This window comes from Sinocyclocheilus grahami, unplaced genomic scaffold (genome assembly GCF_001515645.1).
Source record: "Sinocyclocheilus grahami isolate Dianchi unplaced genomic scaffold, SAMN03320097.WGS_v1.1 scaffold2829.1, whole genome shotgun sequence".
NCBI lineage: Eukaryota > Metazoa > Chordata > Actinopteri > Cypriniformes > Cyprinidae > Sinocyclocheilus > Sinocyclocheilus grahami.
In genome coordinates, this window is record NW_015508005.1 from 22,024 (window position 1) to 33,544 (window position 11,521).

Genomic DNA, 11,521 nt, shown 5'->3' on the forward strand with positions numbered 1-11,521 from the left:
CCGCTTTCTGTGCGTGTGCTTCGGATGTGTGCGCTCAGAAAACCTTATATCAGAAGTTTAAACTCATATGGTTTAAAACGCATGATTTCTGCGCGATAAACATGATAATCAGAAATGTGTTACAAATAAATCAAGCATAAAGTTTGAGTTATTATTTTAACCTGGTGTGGGGTTGTAATTTCAAAATCACACAAAGTCCCCAGATAATACCAATCCCGTGCGAATAGGGCTTTAGTCTACTTTGCCTATACATAAAGTAATACCATAAAGTTTGAGTTATTATTTTAACCTGGTGAAATGTAAATGACACAGGGCACGAGGTGTGTGTGTGTGGGGGGGGGGGCTTTAGTCTACTTTGCCCATCACCATTGATCAAATAACAATCTATGAAGGTACAAAACGCATTTACTTACACATATTTGAGAATCTAGATATTTCCAGATATAGGCTAGTTAACACGTTTGGAAATATTTAGAAAAAATAAATAAAACATAAGCCTATCAGTTATACAGTGCTATCGTGGCTGCTGTGTGTCACATGACAAGCACGACCCCTGGGCTCACGTGCGTCTCATGTTTTTGATCCAGCGGTGGAATCGCTCGGCGCTGATCTCGTCGTCGATGACGGTGTAGTCGGCCGTGGCGTCGGGCAGGACGATGAGCAGCGCCGCTCCGCCGCGGTACGACAGACGCAGCACTCGAGCGCGCAGCTCTCGGTCCTCAGCCGTGGAGAATCTGTCCTCCTTCACCATCATGGGGACTTGAACGATGTTGTACTTGTCCACATAGAAGCGACTCATTTCTGTGCTGTTGGGGTCGAACGGACTATCCCAGTCACCTTGAGAACAAAGAGCTTTACATCAAATCCCAGTTGTGTAGTGCACATCATTGCTCTGTCTCCACAGGCACAGAAACACGCAGACTCGGCACGTGATTTGCCTGGTGCAAGTAGTTCACATGCAGTGCAGCGCTTTAATGGACATTTTCCGCCTATCTTTTAGGGCGACGGGAAAGAAGATTTTCTCCACTGGTGCAGACGATTTGAAATGACTGTGGAGGCTAGCACTGATTTTGATAATGCCAGGTTAGCAAAGTTTTTGCCAGCTTGTCTTGGTGGTACTGCTTTTAACTACTGGGACAGTTTGCCTAGTGACATTAAGAAAGACTATAAACAAGTAAAAGAAAAAATTAAAGCGGTTTTTGGCAAACAAATTTATCTGTCCACATTTCAAAGTTACGTTAATGCACGCACACGCCTGCCTGGCGAGGCTCTCCCAAGTTTTCGCAGCAGAAATTAGCCATTTGGTGGACAAAGCTTTTCCCACATATGAGGCTAATGCAAAGAATGGAGAAAAATTCTGACGTTTTGTTGCTGGAATTGAACCTTATCTACAGCTTTGCATACATGAACAAGTGTAGATACACTGAATGCTGCTCTTGCGTTGGCTCTGCAGATTGAACAGGCACACCAAGCCAGCAAGGTACTGCTGCCGTCTCACCCGCTCCAGTGGACTTCTTCAGCAGCAGGAGTTTTTCCTGGATCTACCCTCAACATTCTTCCACAGACTGTACACCTACCTCTCCCTGCTCCACGATGTCTACAGTACTTCCTAGGATGTCACCAGAACGTGGACAGCGCATTACAGCTCGGGACTCTCTGGATCGTGCTTCTTGTTCAGACAATGGTCGAGGCGACAGGTCATCGGACGGCTACTCAAAGCGGCGGAGTCATTGGTCTCCAAGTCCTGGTCACGTGCGTTTCCAGTCTCCTTCACGTGTTCATCAGCGCCAGGGAAACTATCAGTAGTTGACAATGAGGGCCAATTGCCAACTGCTGCTGACACCGGGCCCATTGGTAACGTTGTTGAACATCATGTGACTTCAGACACTGGTCAGGTCATGACACAAAATGTGGCACTTGTCATCAAAGACACAAGTCCATGCATTCATTGATACTGGTGCTGATGTTACTCTTATCAGTGAAGATTTCAGAATGTCTACTCCTACCTTGCGTCAAAGACCCTTGGTGAAACAGTTTATACCTCTGACATCCATTTCTGGTGACACTTTAGATTCAGTGGGTACATTGTCAGCAAATGTCACTCTGGGAAAGCGTACAGTGTCTCATTCATTTCAAGTGATCAGAAATGGCTCAAAAGCACTTGTACTTCGCTGAGACTTTTTGTCTATGCACACAATTGTGATTAACATGCAGAACATGTCTTTTCAGCTAGGTGAGGACTCCATATCCTTTATGGGTGTAGATCAGCATTCTCTGAAACTTGTGGATGTGACAGTGTGTACCACTACGGTTGTTCCTGCTCTGTCAGAGGCTGTAATCATGGCAAAACTTGCATCAACCCACACAGGGTTGCAGCCAAATGGCTACACAGGTGTGTTTGAGCCTTACTATCATGAAGACTCCAAGATAGGATTTGCATGGACTGTGACAAAAGCAGATAAGGGTTCAATTTATGTGAAGGTAGTCAATCCCTCTGCAGATGACATTTCTCTGTACTGTGGTACTCCAATTGGTACTTTCCATTTCATTTCTGAGAGCGATCATGATGGTTTTATGATAATTGAGAAAAGTGTGAACAATGTAAATGCTCAAAATGTGTATGTGTCAAGTCAAGTGTCAATGCCCAAGTCACCTGTGCTGCCAGATCTCTCTAATACTGAGCTATCTGTGACACAGCAAAAGAGTCTGACAGATTTGCTAATCTCTTTTTCTGATGTTTTCAGTCAGCATGATCAGGACTATGGTAGAACCAGCTTGGTTACCCACAAAATCAGGACCATAGATGATACTCCCATTTCTCAGTGAGCATACAGGACTTCTCCTGCTCTCAAGGCAGAAATTCACCGTCAGGTAGAAAAACTCAAAGCACACGATATACTAGAGGATAGTGATAGTCCTTGGTCAAGTCCAGTAGTAATGGTGAAAAAGAAAGACAATACCTACAGATTTTGCGCTATCGCAAATTGAATTATGTAACCATTACTGATGCACACCCACTACCTCGAATAGACGATAGTCTTGATGCTTTGTCAGGGTCTCAGTATTTTTCTACCATGGACATGTCTTCGGGTTATTGGCAGGTAGAATTAGATCCAAATGACAGGAAAAAGACGGCCTTTACCACAGGGAATGGCCTGTATAATTTCAAAGTGATGCCTATGGGCCTTAAAAATAGTCCGCCCACGTTTCAAAGGCTAATGGAGTTAGTCCTTAGAGGGTTGCATTGGACAAAGTGTGTCCTTTATTTGGACGACATCATTTGTATGGGTAAAGATTTTGAGGATCACATCAAAAACCTCACAGACATTTTGACCAGGTTCAGGGAAGCAGGTCTCAAGCTTAACCCTGCGAAATGTCATTTTTGCAAGGCGTCTGTCTCAAAGGATGGGCTGTCTCTTGATCCAGCTCAAAGCGAGAAAGTAAGATATTGGCCAACTCCAAAATCAGCTACTGAGGTGCGAGCATTTTTGGGCTTGTGTAGCTATTATAGGCGTTTCGTTCGAGACTATGCCTTTAAGGCTCAACCTCTACACAAACTAACCCACAAAGATGTGCGTTTTGAATGGACCGATGAGTGTTCAGTAGCCTTTCAGCAACTTAAAAACGCTCTGACGTCTCCATCTGTCATGGCATTCCCTCATTTTGATCAGCCGTTTACATTGAGTACAGATGCGTCTAATACAGCTATTGGTGCTGTCCTGTCTCAAATTCAAGATGGCAAAGAGCAAGTTGTTGCATACGCTAGTCACGTACTTACCTCGACTGAACGAAAATGGTCCACTTATGACAAAGGACTGTGGGCAATAGTTTGGTCATTCAGACATTTTCATCACTACTTGAGTAACTGTCCCTTTACAATAGTCACCGATCACAAACCTCTTGTTGGCCTGAGAAAATTGAACTTTGATATTGATCCCACGGGACGTAGAGGTCGGTGGGCTATGGAGCTTGATCCATATGAATGGGTGATCATCCACAAAGATGGCAAGAGACATACTAATGCGGATGCCATGTCTCGTATTCCTGTAGATTCATCTACAACTCCGACACCTCGCACACAGACAGTATCCATTCAAACAGATGATTTGCCTCTCACTTCTCAGACTGCTGTTTTTGTTGGTGAACAATGGTACAGAAAGTCAGCCTAAGGTGGAGTCACAAATTTGTCTGACCGAATATAAATCGATGATGGTTCGTCTGAGTTTGTGAGATGTGTTGGTGGTGCAAGATCACTTTACTAAATCCATCAATGCATATCCTATGGTGGACCAAATAGCCAGCACAGTGGCACGGTTGTTGTGTGACCAGTACATACCTGAACATGGTGTTCCAGAGGAATTGTTCTCTGATCAGGGACGTCAGTATGAGTCAGAGATTTTTCAGGACATCTGTAAGAGATTAAACATCAGTAAAAAGAGAACTACACCTTATCCCCCTCGTGGTAACGGAATGGTAGAACGGTTCAATAGAACATTGAAGGATCCGTTAGCGAAGGTTCTTTTTCATAGTGGTGGTGAATGGGACCAGTACTTATCTGCAGTTGTACTTTCATTTAATGCTACACCTCATTCTAGCACTGGGTACTCACCATTCTTCTTGGCCCATGGTCGTGAACCTCGTTTACCGGCACACATGTACCTTGATTCTCCATCAGATGGAGCCGTGGACACTTCGCAGACTTATGGTTCAGCTCTAGTCAATCGTATGGAAACTGTGTTTCGAGAAGTGCTTAACACTAGTGCAGATCAGAGACTTAAGTGTGAGTTCTACTTTAATAGGTATGAGAAATTCAGACTTTTTAAAGTGGGTGACCTGGTGTGGATGAATGATCCAACCACACAGAGGAAGAAACTTGTGCCAAAATGGACAGGACCATATCGGGTGGTTACAGTGGACATGGCTGGTATTATTTACACAGTGTTGAATGTGAGAAATGTAAAGGCAGAACCTAAGGTAGTTCACTATGAACATTTGAAGCCCTACAGATCCAAGTGGACAGAACCAGCACTTACTTCCACATGTGCTGGTCAAGATAAGGACAAAAGGGTTCAGGAGTTGAGACCACTATACAGCTTTATCTGGGTCTCTCCCTTTGTCATCAGGAGGGCTGTGGGTTGGTGAAAATGAGGCTTATGTATTCTCTTCTGTTCCTCATGTACGTAGGTCTTCAGGTCACATAGCGCAAGTTCCTCATGCTGTTAGGGTTAGGGTTAAGTCACCTCAATTGGTTGAACCTACCTCCTAGTAGGGGGGGAACATGCGTCAAAATGTTTGGTTACTCGTTCAGGGCGTGTTATTAACAGGCCTAGGAAGTTTTCTTGTTAAAGAAAAAAAAATTGGGAATAAATTGTACTTTTGTTATTGTTTTGCAGTTTACTGTTTTACAATGTAAGAACACTTGCATTTTCACATGTAATTTATTTTCTCGTCTGCCCAAAAATCTGTGATGGTAAGGAGGTTTAACTGTTTGATATTGTGTTGTGGCATGTTATATCTCTTATGTTAACTGTGACATTTCAAAATGTGTGATTTATTCGTTCTTGGTATATTTGAAATGAGGACATTTCTTTTGCTAAGGGGGGAAAAATGTGAGATTTATTTTGATTATTTTATATTATGTGTAAATTAAAATTAAGTGGGATAATCTGGTTTGTGTATGTATTGTAATTTCAAAATCACACAAAGTCCCCAGATAATACAAATCCCGTGCGAATAGGGCTTTAGTCTACTTTGCCCATCACCATTGATCAAATAATCTATGAAGGTACAAAACGCATTTACTTACACATATTTGAGAATCTAGATATTTCCAGATATAGGCTAGTTAACACGTTTGGAGATATTTAGAAAAAATAAATAAATAAAACATAAGCCTATCAGTTATACAGTGCTATCGTGGCTGCTGTGTGTCACATGACAAGCACGACCCCACCCCCCCATGAGTGCTTGGAAGCCACCCCAATAACTGATATGAATGCGAATTTTACCGGTGGAACCCTGCCGAAAAACTATTTTACTCCCTGGAATGCATTTTTTACAGGGGAACCCCCTCGAAACGTGATTAGGCTAGTTCTGATTAGCAATTGTACGTTTTTTTTGCGAAAGTCCTGTGAGTGAGAAAAAGTCCAGTAAGTACGGCTGTCAAGGCTATTTTCTTCACTTAAACATCGGATGAAGTGATTATTTTCTCTTTAATACAGATGATGTCAATGTATTTTCCGATGTTAGCAATAATAACGTTACCTGCCTGACGGATCGTAATGTCTACGGACTCGAGCGCTGTCTCAGCGCGACACCAACAGCTTGAACTCATTAATCTGGCACAGTCTCCCCGCTGCACTAACAGTAGTAAGGCTTTCCTCTTTGTATACTTATCCTTACAAGTACAATTTTAGCTGTATTATTTGTGTCCCCTTCAAAAACTGCTCTTGAGAAATTTTATGCTTATTGTCCCCCCCAACTGTTAGATGAAATGTAGGCCCCTGGGCTCACGTGCGTCTCATGTTTTTGATCCAGCGGTGGAATCGCTCGGCGCTGATCTCGTCGTCGATGACGGTGTAGTCGGCCGTGGCGTCGGGCAGGACGATGAGCAGCGCCGCTCCGCCGCGGTACGACAGACGCAGCACTCGAGCGCGCAGCTCTCGGTCCTCAGCCGTGGAGAATCTGTCCTCCTTCACCATCATGGGGACTTGAACGATGTTGTACTTGTCCACATAGAAGCGACTCATTTCTGTGCTGTTGGGGTCGAACGGACTATCCCAGTCACCTTGAGAACAAAGAGCTTTACATCAAATCCCAGTTGTGTAGTGCACATCATTGCTCTGTCTCCACAGGCACAGAAACTCACCCTGAAAGAAAATGGTGTTGAGGAGCATCATCTGCGTCAGCGGCTCGACGCTCGTCACCATTTCGTTCACTTTGCCGCCGGTCTTTCTGCTCACATACTCGTTGATGGTGCTCTTGCTGAGCTCTGTCTCACTGAAATCCACATTGTTCACATCGGCACCGAAGAACGTCTTGATCTGATCGCTGAAGACTCTCTCGACGTTAAAGCGCTCGTCTACGAAGAGTGCCGTGCCCTGCTCCATGTGCAGTTTTCCGTCCTGCGAGATGTTCTTCTGCAGCTGCTCAAAGAGCTGTGGGATGAGCGTCGCGTCTCCAGTCCCGTCCAGAGAGTCCAGATTCAGGCCCTTCGCCATCTGACTGCGTGTCGAGCCCTTGGAGGCCAGTAAGAGCGTGGCGAAAGACGTGGAAACACTCAGCGGCGAGAAGAAGATGTTTTTGTCATGATAACTTGATATCTTGCGATAGAGGTTCATGGCAAAGTCAATATTTTTGAAGGCCAGATCCGTGACGTCAGGAGTTTTGGGCTCTTGACTTTTAAGGACGCACAGAAAACCAGAGGAATAAATGAGGGAGAACAGCACTCTTAACTCCATTTCGTAATCGTTTATTAAAAATCCTTTGACCTGAAGATACAAAAAACAACTTATATTGAGTTTTCATTATTTAGAGACATGTTGCTTCATATTAGACACACAAGGACCCGCGATTCATCATTCTTCCCTCTGTTCTTTACTGAAGAAAATCCATAAGTACTAAAATCAACAAACTTGGTGGCAAAACACTGAACAATAAAACCAGCCCTAACATCTGAAAATATTAACTATAAACACACGCATAAAGTAACATGCATACTCACTGACAGGCTGCCGAGGATCTTTATCCTCTGTTGTGTTCTGACTGTTTGCAGAGACGAAGTTCAGTGTACTTTAGAGATTATCTATTAACAAACAAACAATCCTGTCCCGTCTGGAACAGATCAGTGATGGCAGATCACCAGGTTATTCACACTTGTTTGGGTTTCAGTTTTATGACATCTTTATTGAAGTAATGGTAAGAGTACTCATCCTCATTTCAGCCAAGATTTTAGGATGAGTTTGTTTCTTCGTGGGAACAGATTTGTAGAAATGTAGCATTGCATCACTTGCTCACCAATGGATCAGGTTTGAAGTTAAAAGCGTCTTAATGCTGGATTAGTTTCAGCTTTTGTCTTCTCCAGATGTTAACTGATGGACTGGAGTGCTGTGGATTATTGTGATGTTTTTATCAGCTGTTTGGACTCTCATTCTGACGGCACCCATTCACTGCAGAGCATCCACTGGAGAGCATTTTCAGCAAGTTTTAGTTAATTTTTTGGTGAACTATTCCTTTAAAAATGATTGTATGAAACATGCTGCAATTTCTTTCAGACTTTAACAGATATTCATATCTACACATTTTGCTAATAGGATAGTTCACCCAAAAATGATTCGGTCATCATTTACTCGCCCTGCAAACCTGTATGCATCTCTTTCTTCTGTGGAACAGTAAAGTTTAGCCCACAGAGTGAGCGTCAATGTCATCCAAAACAACCACTGACTTTCACTGTATGGACAGAAACGCTGCTTTTATATTCCGCAGAAGGCAGGAGGTTTCAGACGACACGAGGAGAGTAAATGATGACGGACTGAATGATCATTTTGTCATTTGTTTGTGTGCTGTGCCGTCAGTCTTTGTCCTCAAGTGAAGCATCTGAATCATGATCACAGCTGAAGATGATCTTCATTTGTCTGCTTGATGAAGTCTGTGCATCAGATGTTTCACTGAAAATAATCTCCTCCGTTGTGCGATTCTTTCAATTCGATATGATTAAATGTGGGAACGTTTCACTTTTTTGACTGGATGCTCGGAGTATAACTTTGACACAGTGCATCACTCCATCGTATTTACAGTAGTTTGTACACAGTATTCACTGACAGACTCGCTCTTCTTTCCATCGGGAATGAAACTCCAGCACTAAACGCTGAAGGAACATCTGACGTCTTCAAGAGGCTCACAGAATCAAGAGAAGAAACAAAGAACATCCACTCAGGGGAAAAAGAAAGGTTTTTATTTAAGAAACAATAAGTGTATATAGGAGTGCGAGAACAACCAATCACTTAAAAACTACTGCTGAATGTGAAACGAGTTCAGAAACGCTGCTGTGCCACCAAACGCATGAAATCATAGAAAACCATGAGAAATCACAACCTAGATCCAAAAGAGCTGCTGCCTGCCAACAAATGAGGAACGACTGATGAACGACTAAAACAAGTGAAGGTCTGAATCTGAACGATGACTGATCTCCTCACGCACACTGTGCTGTCTAACTAGGGCGCGTGAGAGTGAATCACTGGTGACCAGCAGAAGGTCTTCACTACAGTCCACAGAGGAGAAGAGCAGAGAGATCCAGTAACGCCAGTAAAGCCCAACGGTCCCAGAATGCAGGAGTGATCCCAGCGCTGACAGCTCCCTCCTCACGCCGCGGTCTCGTCTCGCTCGTGTGTCCGTCTGAGGAAGAGGAATGATCCGGAGAAACGCTTCCCTTTCACCTCGTCCAACTCAAAGAGGAGAAGCGAAGCTAAACGAATGTCCCTTTATTACACAGCAGGACCCGATCGGTCCCGGGCCAGTTCTGAGAGGAGGTGAGAGTCCCAGCATTCCCAGAGAGAGGTCGGGTCGAGGGCGTCCGTCACCGGCGCTGATGGACCGTCACTGGCTGGGTTTGGTCCCGCTGTCCTTCTCTCCGCCTGCAAAACAACATCATGAGCAGAGAGATAGATTCACAAAGCATGTCTGTAATCAGGAAGATGATGATGACAGACTCTTACCGGCGGAGCTGCTGTGGTGAGCGGAGGACTGAGCCTGCTGCCTGTGAGGAGATCAGACCATCATCATTACTCAGGACTGATCACAGACGATCACAAACTCACCAGCGCTCACCTGTCGAAGTAGGCCTGTCTCCTCCTGCGCAGCTCCTCCGCTGTCAGCGCCTGCTCATATTCTTTCTTTTTCTGAAAGAAATTAAAACGTTTATTCAGCGAGGATGTGTTAAATTGTTAAGAAGTGATAGCAAAAAAAGATTTCTATTTTAGATAAATGCTGTTAGATGCATTTGCCCAATTTGTTCTGCCAATTTTAATGAAATAATGCACATAACTGAACGTATGTCACCGAGGCAGAGATCTGTGTTTCTCACCCTGCATGCTGAGCTGAATGGCTCTGCGCAGGTCGGCCTCCTCATCCTCCACCTCCATGCCCTGTCTGCTGAGAGACAGAGCCTTCCTCAGCTCCTCCTCATCCAGCAGCACTTCATCTGTGGTGTGTCCGGGGTCTGACGTCTGCTGCACTGACATCCTGATCAACGGCACACACTCAAACCCATCAGTGACAGCTGTGTGCATCACGTGCTTCTCTGCCTCCGTGTCATGCATTGAAATCATTTAATGCACACACAGCCGTGGCTTACTGCTCAAGTATTCAACCCTCCTGCTGTGCTGAAGTTCTGCTGCTCTGTTTGTGCTGTGGATCACACTGACATTCCCATGCAATTTGCCAAAAAACAACACTATCTCACACTTATTCACTCTTATTTTCAGTGCTGCAACTCAGATTCTAAGAACTATTAACCAAAAACACCCTTTCACAGATTTTCTGACTGAAACTCTAACAGCGAATTCTCCATTTGAGTCTTCAATTTCAAGTAAACTTTGAGTGTTCAATTTAATAAGTTCTCATTTATTTCATATTTTGTGAATTTTTTATCCTCTTTTGTGAATCAATTAGGATAAAAGAGTCTGCCAAATGCATCAATGTAAAGGTAACTGAATGTGGGTCAAACTGACCCACTGCACAAGAGGAGGGTGAAGATTCTTGTCTTGTTCTGTATGTCATGTGATGACGGTCAGTGCACCTCTGGGCCTCGTCCTCTCCGATCAGCTTCGGCCGCTGTTGTTGCTCCACTCGCATGATCCGCAAAATCTGATCGGCTTCACACTCCGGCAGGCTTCCCCGGATTACAAATATGGAATAACCTGCAGAGACGTTCAGCTGAGGACTTTCCAGGGCATTATCACTGCCACATGCATGTGGAGGCACCATGATCAGAGGTCATGCAACACATGATCATGTATGAATGTTACCTTCCTGCTGTAGCTGCGCTAAGAAAAGAGCCAAGTATGTGTCTGATATGAGCTCCGGTCCGGTCAGCAGCGAGTTCAGATTAAACCACTAGATGAAGAGAGAGAAACGGGCCATAAACTCGACATCATTTCAAACGGACTCAGACTAATTCTGCAGGTAAAACACGTACCTGCTGTCCCAGCTTACGCACCGTAAACCAGTGCTCCTTATAGTTACATATAAAGGCCTTCTCATGTCTGAAAGCAAACATGAAGAGGATGAACAGTCACACAATGGATAAAAGGACTAAAGATAAAGGTCTCAGAAATACTCACATGGAATCGATCCGTAACTGCTGGTACTCTCTGCTGTTAAACAGAATGATCTCCAAACCCCAAACTCCAAGAGCATTACTGATCACCTGCAAAACACAGCACATCCGCTCAAAACACACCATTAAACACACCATCAAAACACAGCACATATACTCAAAACACACCATCAAAACACAGCACAT

The 11,521-nt window shown here is 44.1% G+C and overlaps 2 protein-coding genes and 1 long non-coding RNA gene across 3 annotated transcripts in view; all 3 read right to left on the minus strand.

Moving 5' to 3' along the window:
* The window catches only part of serpina10b (serpin peptidase inhibitor, clade A (alpha-1 antiproteinase, antitrypsin), member 10b), a 10,117-nt gene extending 2,328 nt beyond the window's left edge, over nt 1–7,789 (minus strand). Inside the window, exons 1-3 of the mRNA XM_016262054.1 lie at nt 7,724–7,789; nt 6,869–7,490; nt 6,514–6,787 (exon numbers count right to left, since the gene is read on the minus strand). Of these exons, the coding sequence (XP_016117540.1) occupies nt 6,514–6,787; nt 6,869–7,460 (866 nt within the window). The 5' untranslated portion in view covers nt 7,461–7,490; nt 7,724–7,789. The remainder of the gene's footprint in view (nt 1–6,513; nt 6,788–6,868; nt 7,491–7,723) is intronic.
* A 598-nt stretch (nt 7,790–8,387) lies between these two features.
* Nucleotides 8,388–9,884, minus strand: LOC107575701 (uncharacterized). Its single transcript, XR_001607928.1, has 3 exons — nt 9,826–9,884; nt 9,714–9,754; nt 8,388–9,632 (listed from the first exon to the last, which is right to left on the minus strand). It is a non-coding gene; the product is annotated as an uncharacterized lncRNA (long non-coding RNA).
* A 161-nt stretch (nt 9,885–10,045) lies between these two features.
* LOC107575702 (ataxin-3-like) lies at nt 10,046–11,515 on the minus strand. Its single transcript, XM_016262050.1, has 5 exons — nt 11,340–11,515; nt 11,195–11,261; nt 11,025–11,112; nt 10,796–10,916; nt 10,046–10,239 (listed from the first exon to the last, which is right to left on the minus strand). The coding sequence occupies exons 1-5, from the start codon at nt 11,504–11,506 to the stop codon at nt 10,053–10,055; spliced, it is 630 nt and encodes a 209-aa protein (XP_016117536.1). The 5' UTR covers nt 11,507–11,515; the 3' UTR covers nt 10,046–10,052.
* Between the last annotated feature and the right edge of the window lie 6 nt (nt 11,516–11,521).

What these genes read in the sequence shown, in the direction of transcription:
- LOC107575702 (XM_016262050.1), bottom strand. Translation starts at nt 11,506, where the DNA reads ATGGTGTGTTTTGAGTATATGTGCTGTGTTTTGATGGTGTGTTTAATG. An exon ending in CAGTTACGGATCGATTCCAT is followed by an intron (nt 11,262 to 11,339) that starts GTGAGTATTTCT and finishes GTTTGCTTTCAG; the next exon opens with ACATGAGAAGGCCTTTATAT. An exon ending in AGCGCAGCTACAGCAGGAAG is followed by an intron (nt 10,917 to 11,024) that starts GTAACATTCATA and finishes ACGTCTCTGCAG; the next exon opens with GTTATTCCATATTTGTAATC.